This window comes from Archocentrus centrarchus, chromosome 1 (genome assembly GCF_007364275.1).
Source record: "Archocentrus centrarchus isolate MPI-CPG fArcCen1 chromosome 1, fArcCen1, whole genome shotgun sequence".
In the NCBI taxonomy this organism is placed as follows: Eukaryota; Metazoa; Chordata; class Actinopteri; order Cichliformes; family Cichlidae; genus Archocentrus; species Archocentrus centrarchus.
The window spans coordinates 36,963,389-36,980,828 of record NC_044346.1 but is presented as its reverse complement, the minus strand read 5'-3'; the positions used below and the strand labels follow the sequence as shown (position 1 = coordinate 36,980,828).

Genomic DNA, 17,440 nt, shown 5'->3' with positions numbered 1-17,440 from the left:
AGTGATGTAACCAATGTCAGCAGGGAGAAAGAGAAGAGCCGATGTATGGACACATTTGTCCTTTGATGCTGTGACAAACAAAACGATGTGTAAACCATGTGGGGCGACTATCTCGGGTAAAAACACGACAAAGCTTAAACAGCATCTGCAAACCAGTCACCCAGATCTCCATGCAAAGGTCAGCATTTTAATGTCATGCAGGGTAAAGTGTTTTTCCCAGTTTGTGTTTAGAGAAAATCTCCACACCGCGGTGGATTAGCCTTTATAATCTTAGTCCTGAACACTGCCCTGTACCTTTCAGAGCGTCCTGCTGTAAAACACTCGGATTATCTCAGTGAGGTGGTGTTAATGATCAGGTGTGTGGGAAGCAGGTGAAACGCTAATGTTAATATTATTATTAATATTCCATAACTTTGAATAAATGTTTAATTTTGTGTAAGTGTGTATAATGACTAATTCAAGGGAACTGAAGAAAAAGCATTTTACACCCTTTATATTTTAGTCGACTGAATCGACTGTAGATTTAGTCGACTGTATTCTTATGATAATTCGTCGACTAAAACTAAAACTATTAAGATACTAAATTATGACTAAAACTAAGTTACAGTTTTGTCAAAAGACTATGACTAAAACTAAATCAAAATTTGCTGTCAAAATTAACAGTGCGCGGCACAAGCACAGCAGCAAACCTACAGCAGAAAGAAAAGAATCAGGATGCTGCAATTTAACACCTCCGAATTTTAAAGGGTTCTTTTTTAATTTCTTGCCTGTCATCGTGGATGGCAGCTCACTGGCACACTGTCATTACTGGGACACTTGAATAGTCAACATTAGTAACACCTGTGCTTTTCTTATTATTACAAGTCAAAACAGCTGTTGTCAGGCTCATTCACAAAGACAAGCTTAACAAAGTGGTGGGCAATAATCAACTAATTAAGCAAACAGAGTCGTGTCTGTCAATAGCAGTGTTCAAGAGACCTTAACTTCCATATTCCTTTTCTCTCATGCACAAATTGAGCGACTGCACTTAATTAACACCTGTTAGTCCTGCAGAGGATTGTGAGCTGCTGCAAGAAAAAAGTGTTTACTGCTTAGCACTTTTCTTTCCTTCCTCTTTCCTCCACTTTTCCTCATTAGCTTCCAGACTTGTCCCAAAACAAATGAAAGGAGCTACAGTACACCTACTTGCAGGTCTATTAAAATATTGGGGCTGAGGTTTCTCGTACTGCACCGTTGAAATGTGCGCATGCACAGAAGCAGAGCTCAGGACGGCCCTGTTGATTTTAATTAATGTGACACTTTTTCAGCACGAGAGGAATTTGGCAGCGAAAGGTGTTTCTGACTCTCGTACGAGCACATTCACACTTAAGAGTACTCGCAGACAACTCCTGGCAGCAAATCTCTCACACACACACACACACGGACGCTGAGACGTACATACACACACACACGGACGCTGAGACGTACACACACACATTTTCATGATTTAGGGTAATTGCAAATAACAAGTCTTTTGCTCCGACATCCAGCCTCTATCAATTAAACATCAAATATTCTCCTCCAACAGTTTTGCTGCCAAACACATTCCTCATTCCTTTAATCCCAAAAGCTGAAACTGAGGAAGAGAGAAGACAGAGCGAGAGAGAAAGGGAGGAGGTGTTGAGGGGGGGGCATGTTAATCAAGCCCTACAGTGCAGTATGTGTTTACAGGGAGACGGTGCATGAGAGAAAAATGGAGCTAGAGTAGATGTGCATGTAGTATCTTTTCTTCTCCATCTCCTTCTTCCAGGCTCTCCAGCCAAGGTTCCTCTCTCTGTCTCTCTCTCTGTCTCTCTCTCTGTCTCTCTCTCTCTCATGTCACTGTCTCTAATGCACTTTGACAACACACAAATCACTGGAGTGGTTTCCCAGCAACAGGAGGGAGGGATTGGGGTTTCTGGACCCTGATGGAGCCAAAAACGTCTTCCAGGAGAGGAAATTGATTCAGTGGAAGTCTTAGGGAAAAAAAAATCCTTCAGATCCAGTCAATAATCACCACCAGATAAAAAGGAGGGAAGGAAGAGTGTGTGGGGTGTGTGGGGGGTTGATTATGCTTGTTTAGTGCCGCTCGGTACATGCACGGACAGTATAAGCAGGAGCTGGGAAACAGCCAACACAACAGCATGACAGTCTGATGAAAGACAGTGGTGTTGTAGGTTTGTGGTCAGAAAAGCACACACACACACACACACACACACACACACACACACACACACACACACACACACACACACTCGCTCTTTCTTCTAAACCCCCCCCCCCCCGCTTCTGTCTCTCAGTAGGAACCATGTTTTCCACCTTCAACCACTCCCTCCAAGTCCACATTCATGACTCTCTGCCTCCCCCATCAGGCCACTCTCAGCAATGACAGCAATTTCACCTCTAAATGTTCTTGAAATCCATGTCCCACAATTTTAAATCAAGCAATCAAAATTTGATTGAAGTGCAGACTTTCAGCTTTAACTCAGGGGCTTTAACAGGAATGACAGACATTTTTAAACACAAGACCCCATTTTCAGAGGCTCAGCTCAAACTGCATAAGCAATTTCAGGACCAGGTTAGGACCAAAGAAATTAAGCAGGCAAAGGTTTGGGGTTTGATTCCAAGTGTTGAACTTGCATTTGGCATCTTTTCACTGGAACTCCCATTATGAGGTCCAAAGACACGTAAATGCAAGTAAAGGAGGACATCATCAGGAGGGGCCAATTCAATTCTGTTTACTTCAATTTTATCTATATAGCGCCAAATCACAACAAACAGTTGCCTCAAGGCACTTCATATTGTAAGGTAAAGACTGTGCAATAATACAGAGAAAACCCCAACAATCAAAACGACCCCCTGTGAGCAGCACTTGGTGCGAGCGGGAAAGAAAAACTCCCTTTTAACAGGAAGAAACTTCAGGCAGGACTAAGGGCAGTCACCTGCCACAACCCGCTGGGAGGGAGACGGGACAAAAGACATGCTGTGGTCTAGAGGAATCTAGTACATTCTTAAAAAGAAGGAATGCACTGACAAGCTTAGCAACAACCCGAAGACCTGAACGGCCACAGAAGACAACTAAAGTGGATGACCATTTAATTATTTCTGCGATGAAGAAAAACCCTTCACAACATCTAACCGAGGCTGCTCATTATCAAGGTCGCCAGGCAAAAGACATATTCATGAATGGAAACACTGAGGTCTTACAACTAGTGTTGCAGTACTCAAGATCGGTCTTGGTCTCGAGACCATTTTTTGATGGTCTCGGTCTTGTCATGGACTCGGACATTGCGGACTCGGGATTTTATTTCAAGACCAGTCAAGACCACAGCTCTGGAAATATCACTAAATTGCCAACATATTGTCCAATTTGTTTGTTAACATCCTTGCATTTATTAGATGCAAAACATACTGATTCAAATCCAACAAAGATTGCGCTCATCTGCCTCTCAAAGGAGCGCACCTTGCAGACTCCACCCTGGCTAGGTCGCAATCTACCACAGAGCACGGGCAGTTTCATTCACAACGTGTATGTTTGATCTCACTATGGCCGTGTGTGCACTTGATTTCGTGGTCTACAGAAATTAAAATGACAGCCGATATGAAGGCAAGAAGTAAGAAAATGAAGATCAAAGGAAGATTTCAGGCTTCCTATTCAACAAAAAAATCCCAGCATGAAAGGTAAATACCAACCTTCATGTATTTGATACACAAACTGAAAATTTAATGCAAATTTTAGGGCTGCAACGATCCTTAATTCCTTAATTCGATTATTAAAATTCCTCGACCCAAATTTGTTGACACAAAGTGCGTAATCTCTCTGTGTTTACCTCTGTGCTGCACACACATGCTGCAGTAGTTTGGTTTGCACCGTAAAGTATGTTCACAGCACAAGAAAGGGGAGCGTGCTCTCCCACACTCATATGTAAAGGAGCAGTTCACGAAGCGCATTCTTATGCATTTCGCCAGTTCATTTAAACCAGCACCAGTACTGGCACGAGCACCGGCACCTCTGCGGTGGAAAAGTAGCAACGGTGAGCTCAGGTGGAGCGAAAGGAGCTCTTGTTCCCGTAACCACCTTAAAACATTTACTGTGAAACAGCTGGAGGTCCTTCATCAACCACCTGATCAGCAACATGAAGAAAAGAGAACTTTGTAGCTGCTCCATCCACCCTGTTTGTTTCACACAGAGAAACATCTGCAGTACAGAAGTTAAAATATGCTGATGAATTGTTAAAATGAAATATGATTTCTTATCCAATTACTTGATTAATTGATGGAGTAATCAATTGAATACTTGATTACTAAAATAATTGATAGTTGCAGCCCTACTTGTATTCAGAAAGCCATAGTCAAACATTAGTTTTCAGCACCAGAGGAGCTATGAAAGGCCTTCAAGAATAAAGTGCAGTTCCCAGGAAGATGTCACTTCCTGTTGTTGCATTAAAAAAAATTGATAGTTTATGCTCACAACATGGTGGCTGATATTCAAATGTAGGAAATGCTTTTAGCAGCTGATTGTTAAAAAAATCTGGATTATATTTTTGTTGTGTATGTTTTTTTATGTGATTTCTGCAAACACATTAGTGGAAAGAAACGGCACTCTGGGACACATTAAATGCTTGATATATAAATGTAACTTTTCTGGATTATATGCAAAAAATTATCATTCTATCGATCTAATAAGGCCTGATTTAGAGTTCTGCATTGGTCCTTCGTACATAACTAAAAACCTAACCTGACATGCACCTCGAGAAATGTAACTACACGTCCACAAAGACTGTGAGTACTGCCTAGGCTTCAGAGGTGCTTTCCAGTTACATCGAAGGCCCAGTCACTCAGTTAACAAGCGGGAGCGGCAGGCCCAGCATCAGGCACTGGTCTGGGTCTTGTCTCGGTCTCTCCGTCCCTCAGTCTTGGTCTTGACTCAGTCTTGGACCCCAAAAGTCTTGGTCTTGTCTCGGTCTCAGGTTAGGTTGTCTTGACTACAACACTGCTTACACAATGAGGTGAAAAGCACTGAAGAACAAGACGGCCATATTAGACCAGGAAGCATCTGAAAGAACCTGCACATTTCTATATTGAAAACAAGATGAACTTGTATCAGAATGATGGGAAAGTATGGAGAAGGAACAGCTGCACACTATCCATCAAACATGGCGGAGGCAATGTGATAGCATGGGCTTGTATGGGTGCCAGTGGGGTTTAATTCTGGCATCTTAAACGGTTTGTATTGTGTTTGATTGTGAGTGTCTGAAGAGGAAAACATGAGACTGGGAGTGCAGATGCATTAAAAGAAATTACAGTGTTACTGTAAACACTTGGTGTTCAGATCCAAGATGCCGCCTGTGTTTGGCTTCGCCGTCACTGCTGATCAATCAGCTGTTCATTTTGTTTCTATTTTGATGATGTTGATGTAATTTCCCGTCTACGATGGCCTTGCAGCCCTTTGGGTGTGTGATCGACAGGCTCTGCTGAACATCTGCACTTATATGGGGAACTACTATGCTCCTTTTTTCCATCTTGGTGGTGCAGCCTCTTTTTTTGCCCTTGTTTACCTCACTAACCAAAGGTGATGGTGCTGGTCGCCTGCAGTTGGCCCAAAATGCAGCTGTGATTCTACTTAATAGATCTCCTAAGTGGTCTCATGTGACACCTATTTTGTCATCTCTGCACTGGCTCCCCATAAGGTTCAAATACCAGTTTCAGATCTCGGTGATCACTTTCAGAGCGCTCCGTGGGTCAACTGCCTGTGCACATTAACGAGCTCTTACACCCATACATGACGTACAGACCACTGAGGTCTTCTGACCAAAATCTGTTGTTGGTTCCTCGCTCTAGACTAAAAACTAAAGGAAACCGTTCGTTTGAGGTTGGAGCTCCTAAACTTTGGAATGCACTGCCATCACACCTGAGATCTGCGGCTCTACTGAATCTTTTAAAGAACAGCTCAGGACTCATTTGTACAGCCTAGTGGTTTGTGTGTGTTTACTGTGTATCACTGTTTTCCTTTGATTGTTGTGAAGCACTTTGTGATTTTTATCTAGAAAGATGCTATATAAATAAAATTTTACTTACTTAAACACTGTGGTTAAATATTTTAATGTCATAAATGTTGCACGGACAACAGTATTAAATACTCCAGCAGGTTTCAGAGTATTTAGGAGCACAGTAAGTCCTGAATTATTTTCATCATAAATGAAGTCTATCATATGTTAATGGCATAAATATTGTTCATAATGACTTTATTTTAATTTTCATATTAAGAAGAATCATGTTGAATTCTGTGAATGATTAAAAAATTCCCACCCTGCTGCCTTATTTTGCAACCTTGTTTCCAAAACTCATTGCAAAGTTTTAAAATTATTCAGATACTCAGTGGCGGATCTAGGATTTTTCTGAATAAGGGGCCATCAAGGGGCCACAGTATTCATAGAGGGGCCAAGTATTTGTGGTAAACGTGGTTATATACGGACCAATAAAAATTAAACTCATTACAATAAAGTTATGGTAAATCTTATCACCATGAGTTGTAAGAATTCAGTGAACTTATGTGCCATTTCAATAAATAACAATATCAGACATTTCATACATTACAGCATTAACTGTTGTTTCTCTCCCTAAATGATTTCTGACCTGATGAAAAGGGACTGGAGGTGCCCTGTTCCTGACCAGCCTCTGGTCTACTGTGTCCTGCTGCTCTCTCCCTCCTCTCACCTGCTCATTTTCAGCTGGCAGACTCAGTCTTTGGTCAAAAACTGCTGAATTCCCGCCAGAGACTGACCGTTTCTTTTCATATTCTTCTCTGTCACTGCCAAACATTATAGTTAATGTTAACACACAAATGCAAATTACAAAGAAGTACATGATTTAGTATTACATGAATTAGTGAAATGCTAACATTCATGTCCAAACAATTCAATTCAATTCAATTTTATTTATATAGCGTAAAGCTGAGTATCATCTGCATAACAATGAAAACTGATGCAGTGCTTTCTAATAATACTGCCTAAGGGAAGCATGTATAATGTAAATAAAATTGGTCCTAGCACAGAACCCTGTGGAACTCCATAATTAACCTTAGTGTGTGAAGAAGACTCCCCATTTACATGAACAAATTGGAGTCTATGAGATAAATATGATTCAAACCACTGCAGTGCAGTACCTTTAATACCTATAGAAAGCTCTAATCTCTGTAATAAAATGTTATGGTCAACAGTATCAAAAGCTGCACTGAGGTCCAACAGGACAAGCACAGAGATGAGTCCACTGTCAGAGGCTGTAAGAAGATCATTTGTAACCTTCACTAATGCTGTTTCTGTACTGTGATGACTTCTGAAACCTGACTGAAACTCTTCAAATAAACCGTTCCTCTGCAGATGATCAGTTAGCTGTTTTACAACTACTCTTTCAAGAATCTTTGAGAGAAAAGGAAGGTTGGAGATTGGCCTATAATTAGCTAAGACAGCTGGGTCAGTGATGGCTTTTTAAGTAGAGGTTTAATTACAGCCACCTTGAAGGTCTGTGGTACATAGCTAACTAATAAAGACTGATTGATCATTTTTAAGATTGAAGCATCAATAATTGGAAAGACTTCTTTGAACAGTCTAGTAGGAATGGGATCTAATAAATATGTTGCTGGTTTGGAGGAAGTAACTATTGAAGTTAACTCTGAAAGATCAACTGGAGCAAAAGAGTCTAAACAAATACCAGCAGTGCTGAAAGCAGCCGAACATGAAGAATAATCTTTGAGATGGTTATGAATAATTTTTTCTCTAATGTCTAAAATTTTATTTGTAAAGAAATCCATGAAGTCACTACTAGTTAACGTGAAAGGAATACTCGGCTCTACAGAGCTCTGACTCTTTGTCAGCCTGGCTACAGTGCTGAAAAGAAACCTGGGGTTGTTCTTATTTTCTTCAATTAATGATGAATAGTAAGATGTCCTAGCTTTACGGAGGGCTTTTTTATAGAGCAACAAACTCTTTTTCCAGGCTAAATGAGCATCTTCTAATTTAGTGAGACGCCATTCCCTCTCCAGCTTTCGGGTTATCTGCTTTAAGCTGTGCGTTTGTGAATTATACCACGGAGTCAGGCACTTCTGATTTGAAGCTTTCCTTTTCAGAGGAGCCACAGTATCCAAAGTTATACGCAGTGAGGATGTAAAACTATTGACAAGATAATCGACCTCACTGGGAGCAGAGTTTAGGTAGCTGCTCTGTACTGTGTTGGCACTGAAGAGCATAACAATGAAGGAATTAGATCCTTAAACTTAGTTACAGCACTTTCAGAAAGACTTCTACTGTAATAAAACTTATTCCCCACTGCTGTGTAATCCATTAAAGTAAATGTAAATGTTACTAAGAAATGATCAGACAGGAGGGGGCTTTCAGGGAATACTGTTAAGTCTTCAGTTTCTATGCCATATGTTAGGACAAGATCCAGAGTATGATTAAAGTGGTGGGTGGGCTCCTTTACATTTTGAGAGAAGCCAATTGAATCTAACAATACATTAAATGCAGTGTTGAGGCTGTCATTCTCAGCATCTACATGGATGTTAAAATCACCCACTATAATTTTTTTATCTGAACTGAGCACTAAATCAGATAAAAAGTCTGAGAAATCAGACAGAAACTCTGAGTAGGGACCAGGTGGACGATAGATAATAACAAATAAAACAGGTTTTTGATTTTCCCAATCAGGATGGACAAGACTAAGAGTCAGGCTTTCAAAAGAATGAAAACTTTGTCTGGGTCTTTGATTAATTAATAAGCTGGAATTGAAGATTGGAGCTAATCCTCCTCCTCGACCTGTGCTTCGAGGATTCTGACAGTTACTGTGACTCGGGGGTGTTGATTCATTTAAACTAACATATTCATCCTGCTGTAACCAGGTTTCTGTAAGGCACAATAAATCAATACGTTGATCAATTATTAAATCATTTACTAATAGGGACTTGGAAGAGAGAGACCTAATGTTTAATAATCCACATTTATTTTTTGGTGCAGTTGATGAAGCTGTATTATTTATTGTTTTTGAATTTTTATGCTTAAATAGCTTTTTGCTGATTTTAGCTTTGTTTTTTGGTGGTCTGGGAGCAGGCACCGAGTCTATGGGGATGGGGTTTTGGGGGGATGGCAGGAGGAGAGAAGCTGCAGAGAGGCGTGTAAAACTGCAACTCTGCTTCCTGGTCTCAACCCTGGGCAGTCAGGTTTCAGGGTTAATAAATTTGGCCATATTTCTAGAAATGAGAGCTGCTCCATCCAAAGTGGGATGGATGCCGTCTCTCCTAACAAGAGCAGGTTTTCCCCAGAAACTTTGCCAATTATCTATGAAGCCCACGTTGTTTTTTGGACACCACTCAGACAGCCAGCGATTCAAGGAGAACATGCGGCTAAACATGTCGCTCCTGGTCTGATTGGGGAGGGGCCCAGAGAAAACTACAGAGTCCGACATCGTTTTTGCAAAGTTACACACCGAGTCAATATTAATTTTAGTGACCTCCGATTGGCGTAACCGGGTGTCATTACTGCCGACGTGAATAACATCTTACCAAATCTACGATTAGCCTTAGCCAGCAGGTTCAAATTTCCACGAATGCCGCCTGCTCTGGCCCCTGGAAGACATTTGGCTGGTGTCTCTAGCTTCACGTTTCTCAAAACAGAGTCGCCAATAACCAGAGTTTGTTCCTCGGCGGGTGTGTCGCCGAGTGGAGAAAAACGGTTAGAGACGTTAACAGGTTGGTGGTGTACCCGGGGCTTCTGCTTAGGACTACGCTTCCTCCTCACCGTCACCCAGCCGGCCTGTTTACCCTGCTGCTCGGGATCTGCTGGGGGGGGAGCTAACGGCGGCTAAGCTACCATGGTCCGCACCCGCTACAGGGGCCTGGCTAGATACAGGATTTTCCAGGGTGCGGAGCCGAGTCTCCAATTCAGAAAGCCTGGCCTCCAGAGCTACAAACAGACTACATTTATTACAAGTACCGTTACTACTAAAGGAGGCCGAGGAGTAACTAAACATGTGACACCCAGAGCAGGAAAGTGCAGGAGAGACAGGAGAAGAAGCCATGCTGGTAGTGAGTCGGCTAAGGGCTAAGCTACTAGCTGAGCTAAGCTAGCGAATTTCTAAAAACAAATAAAGTGAGTAATGTGAATACAGGTCATTCAGCAAAGAGTATGCTATTTAAAGTAGGTGAAGATTACACTAAAATGTTATTATCCAGATAAATCGAGTTATACAGATATAACAGCTAACAGACAGCAAAACACTGTGCTCCGAAACAGGAACAGGAAGTGATACAATACCGCAGTGAGAGCCAACACCAAGTGACAGCGCCAGCTAGCTAGATGATCACATGTAGGGCCTCAGTTAACATTACTCTTAAATAACTTTGCTTCTTAATTTAATGTTTGTCAGACTTACGCTGTGTGACAGCTCTGAGTAAAAAGGAATTCATATATTATGATTACCGACAAATTCCTCAAAATATACACTGGCATTGGTTGTCGGTTAAAAAACTTTCTCCGCGAGATCATTCAGATCTTTTTCTTCTGTAAGCTTTATTCATGCTGGACATTCCTATTTGGCTCATTAGCGCTACTGGTGTTTCGGCATGGAATTGCATCCACCTATAATTTGATCCTCGCTCTTGGACAGATGAGTGACAGGACAGGGGCCCTTCAGGGGGCCAATCAGATTTCAGATGGGGCCAATGCCCCTGTGCCCCGCCCTAGAACTGCCCCTGTGCCCCGCCCCTAGAACTGCCCCTGCAGACACTAGTTTAATCAAATTTTAGTGTCTTTGGCCATTAACTATTAATTTTTTTTTTTCATAGAACCAGTGAGCAGTCCAAGCTCAGTTTGTGTGGGTCACAATGTTTGCCTCCATCTAGTGGTTGATTGGAGTCACTGCAAACCAGTTCACTAGACCGGGGGTCACAAGTTTACTACAAAAAAGCATTTTAAAGCAATTCTCGACATCAATCTAGGGCAACAAAAACATAATTAAGCCTTATGATAGCTGCTTATTTACACTATCTGTTGTATGTTTGTGGTTTTTAACTTTAATTTTTTAAACATATTTTGACTAAAGAATTTCCCAACTTCAGGCCAATAAAGTATATCTGTAACCTATCCCAGCTGTCACAGGGAGAGAGGCAGAGCACACCCTGGAATAAATGTGTTCATACTAAATACTGACTTTCAAGCTTGTTAGAAGTGTGCAAACTCTTGTTTTTGTCTTATATACTGTGCTTCCATTCATGTTTGTACATTTCAATAAATAACTGCACCTGTTTCCAATTTTCCCAGCAAAATCATACTGTAATGCGTATGTACGTATGTTTGTATAGTTCCCATTTTGACTGGACCGATCTTGATGAAATTCTGCATCAACATTGCCAACTGTGAGTGCCAACATGTATATGACACGTATAAATACTTTATACAAATCCCACAGTCGTGTATGTATTTGTACATTTGACACTTGGAGAACGGAATATCAGATTATTATGATGTCACAATAAAATGTATCACAGCCTCATACTGTAATGATAGTAGCGTGTGTATTTATGTACGTTTATATGTTCCACGTCTCTCCCGGTGTGGCGCGGGGGTTTGCTAGTATGGATAAATGAGGGGCAGTCACAGACTTTTGCACAGCGCTGCTAGAATTGTTAACCCCTTATGTATTTGATTACAGAATAATTGTGACATGAAAGGAAAAAACTATCGAGCATCATGTTTAAGTGGAGTTGAGCACCGTCAGTCTGGCCGAACTGGTGCAAATGAATCAAATTTGACTAAACCTGTTCTGATACTGTGTAAAACATACAGAGGCTTAGACACTTATAAAATAGGAAAGGAAAAAGGACATTGAAATTCAGTTCCAATTTGTTTTATTTTCCAATTTGTTTTTGACATTTTTTGAGTTTCATGAAGAAACACAGGAACGTGGGGAGAACGTGCAAACTGCACACCAGAGAGGCTGAGGAAGACAAATACCCTCCAGCCTTCCTCCAGTGAGCCCCACAGAAACACAACAGTGCTTATAGTCCAATTTGATGCTATATATACACAGTAACAGTCACTGGTACTGTGTATATATAGCATCAAATCAAACCTTTATATTGTCAGGCAAAGGACCCAACAATACAAGAGAAAAACCCCAACAATCAAAACGACCCCCTGTGAGCAAGCACTCAGCGACAGTGGGAAGGAAAAACTCCCTTAAACAGGAAGAAACCTCCGGCAGAACCGGGCTCAGGGAGGGGCAGTCATCTGCCGCGACCGGTTGGGGGGTGAGAAAAGTTGGTACGCTCACTCAAAAAAATGCACTATAATCATTATTATCTATGTGCACTGTTTTAAAATAGCTGCAAATATCCCAACATTTTTGAAAAGACAGCTGTCTTTTCAAAAATGTCTTTTCAGGCTCATTTTTCAAGATATAAAAAAAATACAATGTACGGCTGAGTTCTGCTCTGTCAAATTAAATTTCTCAAAAGTATTTTAACAAAGCCTACATTGTATTTTTTTATATCTTGACAAATTAGCCTGTGATCATTGTTAAAGAAGAGGGTTTGTCCAAACTGGTGATGTGACTGTAAAGTCAAGTCTGTGAATTTCTGCTATTAAAGAAATCCACAACGTTAGAACCCCAGCGTGAAAGCTTCTTCCGCACGGTTCTGCCCAGTGATCGTTTTGGAGGTGAGAACGATGTTTGTTCGCCCCGTTCTTCACTCTGGGATTCTGGTGTTTGAACCTCAGGCACTGGAGGAAGGTTCCTGGACTTGAAAGGCCTCCATCTTTTCTTGGTCTTCTGTTTCATGAGCTGTGATTTTAAAGTCTCAGAAACAGCAAACTCAAACGTGTCATCACCTGATTCCATGACGGCCTGCAGCACGTATTTGGATCGAAATTTCAGGCACAGCTCTTTGTACATTCTGATGTGCAGTTTGGCAACATTTTTTGGGGGAGCAAGATTCAGCACGCCCTCGGTCCTCACTGTTACACCATACACTAATTGCTCAAGATCCATGTTTAGTATGGATGTTTTGGTTTTCACAGCAATGTGGTCAACCAGCTTCCCAAGAAGCACAGTAAGGAAGGTCTGGTTGATTTGGAAATCAGGAGACCGTGAACGTGATGAAGAACTATCCATCATGTCTGAACCCAGGGTGTCATGTGATTCTGAGCGATCAGAAACCTGTGGAGCTGGCTCGGGATTCAAATTATCCATGCAGACTGAACTCGCTGCTAACCTTTTTTCAAGATCCTCAAAGTCAAAACACCAGCACTCCTTGGATTTACAGTAGGAGCATGGCTGCTTGTCACATGACTCGTCCTTCATCTGTGGAGCTGGCTCTCGATTCAGATTATCCATGCAGGCTAAAAGCTCTGCTAACCTTTTCTCAAAACCCTCAAAGTCAAAACAGCAACACTGCTTGCAGTCACAGCCCAGGCACGGCAGCTCGTCACATGGCTCACCTTTGACTCTTCTGCGGCCTTCCAACATGGATTTAAAAATGTTTCCCATGTTAGAGACCATCTGAAAAATGCATTCTGATGTCGGCCAGTAATAAACGTCAGAGGACGGAGCTGAGCCTGTGATTTGGGCCAGCGATGAGTTTACTCTTTTAGTAATCTCTGCTGAAAACAGCCTCACTAACTGATCTAAGGTGTGGGAGCTTTCCTGTGCTACGTGCAGGGCTTCACCAAAACAGTCATAAAGGCTGTTTCTACAGCAGGCTCGAATATTCATCTCTGTCACCCTGCAGTAACTCCACCCACCCGGCACAGTTACATTATCGCCACATGCGTGATGGTGGCCCCAGGCAAGAACCTGAGGCTCCACATCCTGCAGGACCAAGGAGCTGATTTCACCTATGACGGCACAGCACATGTCGGACAGCGCAGTGACAGCCTTTGATCCAGTATCACTGGCATCCAAAGACATCCACTCACTGAAACGAAAACAGACAAATACGGTTGAGCAAAAACAAACTAACCAGCATATGCATGAGTATATTTAGTGATAAATTCTGCTGCTTGTTTGCTTGATGACTTTAAACTTGTGACTTACTCGTCTGAAATATCTTGCATACAGGAGCTGATGACTTTTCCAAGGAATTTTGGGGTCACCTGAGGCAACTTTAAATGCATTAAATCCAGTGCTCCCATTTCTCCTGATATCTAGAAAGACAATCAGATTTTTAGGTATTTATGACACATCAACAAGAAATTTGGTGATGGGACTTTAAAGTAATCACTGTTAACCAAATTTAAAAGCTTTCCGCATCCAAAAAAAAAAGCTCAACTTGTTTTGTTTGTCTTACCTTATTCTGTTTGTGTGAAAATATGTTTTTCATAATATTCCACCTTTTCCAGCAATGTAGTCAGTTTGGTACAACTGTTAAATGCACATTTCTCCGGGTAATTTCCAAATGTTTGGTGCTTTCTGCCACGAAAAATCTCTGCAGCATCTGAGAGGTCTGGATTCTACTTAAAGGCTTAGATCAAAGGACGTCGCACCCGTTCCATTCTCCTCTGTGTGACGTAACGCCGCTCCTCCCCCAAAACAAAAAAAAACAAAACCAAAAAGTGACGCCGGTCACATTCAATATATTCGACGTGCATGCGCACGCGTACGTGCCACGCGCACCCGCCTCACAGTTTTCCACTTCGGTTCGGCAATCGTTGGCGGAGGGACATTAAGAGAATATAGAGCACTTTTCCCCCACGTGAACTCACTGCTGCGGATTGATATGGCTGTCAGATGCGGCAGTAAACATTTGTTTTGCCTCAGCTTTTAGCCGGAAGTGGGAAGTAACGAAATACAAATACTTCGTTACTCTACCTAAGTAAAATTTGCAGGTATCTGTACTTTAGTTGAGTATTAATTTTTCTGAGAACTTTTTATTTTTACTCCCTACATTTTTACACAAAGATCGCTACTTTCTACTCCGGACACTTTCAAAATAGGCTCCTTACTTTAGGTTTAACATCTGGGAAAGTTTTCATATTCCAGGAAGCATGTTCAACAAACTCTGAGTCTACAAACATACTCTGAGTTTCCCATTCCAGAACAGCTGATCAGAGTTAGTTTAATCAACTCTGACTATGATAACCCTGAGTTAGCGCGTGCGTGAGAAAGATACCAGGATTCACCATGGCAACGGGTAAATAAAGAGCGGAACCTCCATTTAAATCCGATGGATGGAGGATCGCACGTGTCAGTGTGGAGCATGACGAGTCACTTTAATCCAGCGTTTTTCAACTAGTATGCCGTGGGAGATCGTCAGGTATGCCGTGGGAAATTATCCAGTTTCACCTAATATGCCATGAGTGTCTGTGCTGTAGTAGTGACTGGGAGCATAATCGTGTAATACTCTTCCATAATCACTAGACTAGCAGGTAGCGAACTGCATTGTACATAGGGACAAGATAATTAAGCCGCGTTTACATACGGAACGACTCGCCGCGATTTGACAGCATCTCCATTAGAATCAGGTACACTTTGCCGGTCTGTTCCTACTCACCCGAGGTTCTAAGCGATCCCAGGCGATACAAAAATATGACGTGGAGTCAGTGGTGGACAGTAACGAAGTACAAATACTTTGTTAAGACTTTTTATCTGATTTAGTGCTCAGTTCAGATAAAATAATTATAGTGGGTGATTTTAACATCCATGTAGATGCTGAGAATGACAGCCTCAACACTGCATGTAATCTAGTGTTAGATTCAATTGGCTTCTCTCAAAATGTAAAGGAGCCCACCCACCACTTTAATCATACTCTGGATCTTGTCCTGACATATGGCATAGAAACTGAAGACTTAACAGTATTCCCTGAAAGCCCCCTCCTGTCTGATCATTTCTTAGTAACATTTACATTTACTTTAATGGATTACACAGCAGTGGGGAATAAGTTTTATTACAGTAGAAGTCTTTCTGAAAGTGCTGTAACTAAGTTTAAGGATCTAATTCCTTCATTGTTATGCTCTTCAGTGCCAACACAGTACAGAGCAGCTACCTAAACTCTGCTCCCAGTGAGGTCGTTTATCTCGTCAATAGTTTTACATCCTCACTGCGTATAACTTTGGATACTGTGGCTCCTCTGAAAAGGAAAGCTTCAAATCAGAAGTGCCTGACTCCGTGGTATAATTCACAAACACACAGCTTAAAGCAGATAACCCGAAAGCTGGAGAGGGAATGGCGTCTCACTAAATTAGAAGATGCTCATTTAGCCTGGAAAAAGAGTTTGTTGCTCTATAAAAAAGCCCTCCGTAAAGCTAGGACATCTTACTACTCATCATTAATTGAAGAAAATAAGAACAACCCCAGGTTTCTTTTCAGCACTGTAGCCAGGCTGACAAAGAGTCAGAGCTCTGTAGAGCCGAGTATTCCTTTCACGTTAACTAGTAGTGACTTCATGGATTTCTTTACAAATAAAATTTTAGACATTAGAGAAAAAAAAAATTATTCATAACCATCTCAAAGATTATTCTTCATGTCCGGCTGCTTTCAGCACTGCTGGTATTTGTTTAGACTCTTTTGCTCCAGTTGATCTTATGGAGTTAACTTCAATAGTTACTTCCTCCAAACCAGCAACATGTTTGTTAGATCCCATTCCTACTAGACTGTTCAAAGAAGTCTTTCCAATTATTGATGCTTCAATCTTAAAAATGATCAGTCTTTATTAGTTGGCTATGTACCACAGACCTTCAAGGTGGCTGTAAAAAAACATACACAACAAAAATATAATCCAGATTTTTTTAACAATCAGCTGCTAAAAGCATTTCCTACATTTGAATATCAGCCACCATGTTGTGAGCATAAACTATCAAGTTTTTTTAATGCAACAACAGGAAGTGACATCTTCCTGGGAACTGCACTTTATTCTTGAAGGCCTTTCATAGCTCCTCTGGTGCTGAAAACTAATGTTTGATTATTCTCTGGAGCTTGAAAAAGGCGACTGGACTTCTTTTTGTTTCTTGAAGACGTTTCACCTCTCATCCGAAAGGCTTCTTCAGTTCTCAACCAAATGGTGGAGAGACCCAGGTATTTAAACCCCTGTGGGCGTAGTCCCCTGGAGGTGGTTATGACCCTCTATTGATCATGTGCGTGAACACATGTGCCCAGGTGTGAAGGGGGCGTGGGTCATATTTAATCAGTGGTTTCAGTTGAAACCAATTTAGGACTCCGCTCCATTGTTTCCTGTGGCCTATTGAGGTCACTGGAACAAAGGTGTGAATGGGGGTTGAGACGTCTGGGAAGGGAGCTCAGGACAGCACTGTACGCGGGGGAAAGTTGGTGACGTAATCCACCTCCTCTGTTCAATGATGGTTGTTCACAGTGGACATAGATGGCTTCTTTCACTCCTCTTTCAAACCATCTGTTTTCCCTGTCCAAAATGTGGACATTG

General features: G+C 41.6%; 1 protein-coding gene across 1 annotated transcript; it reads right to left on the bottom strand.

Moving 5' to 3' along the window:
• Window positions 1-11,928: 11,928 nt before the first annotated feature.
• Window positions 11,929-15,608, bottom strand: LOC115787546 (uncharacterized). The gene is made up of 3 exons (XM_030740284.1): window positions 14,354-15,608; window positions 14,101-14,210; window positions 11,929-13,981 (listed from the first exon to the last, which is right to left on the bottom strand). Exons 1-3 carry the CDS (start codon window positions 14,384-14,386, stop codon window positions 12,628-12,630), a joined length of 1,497 nt encoding a protein of 498 aa, XP_030596144.1. The 5' UTR covers window positions 14,387-15,608; the 3' UTR covers window positions 11,929-12,627.
• Window positions 15,609-17,440: the final 1,832 nt, after the last annotated feature.

Excerpts from the sequence above, each read along its gene's own strand:
- LOC115787546 (XM_030740284.1), bottom strand. The coding sequence starts at position 14,386 with ATGAAAAACATATTTTCACACAAACAGAATAAG. Across the intron at positions 14,211-14,353 it reads TTTCACACAAACAGAATAAG|ATATCAGGAGAAATGGGAGC; the intron begins GTAAGACAAACA and ends TTGTCTTTCTAG. Across the intron at positions 13,982-14,100 it reads ATGCAAGATATTTCAGACGA|TGAGTGGATGTCTTTGGATG; the intron begins GTAAGTCACAAG and ends TTTTCGTTTCAG.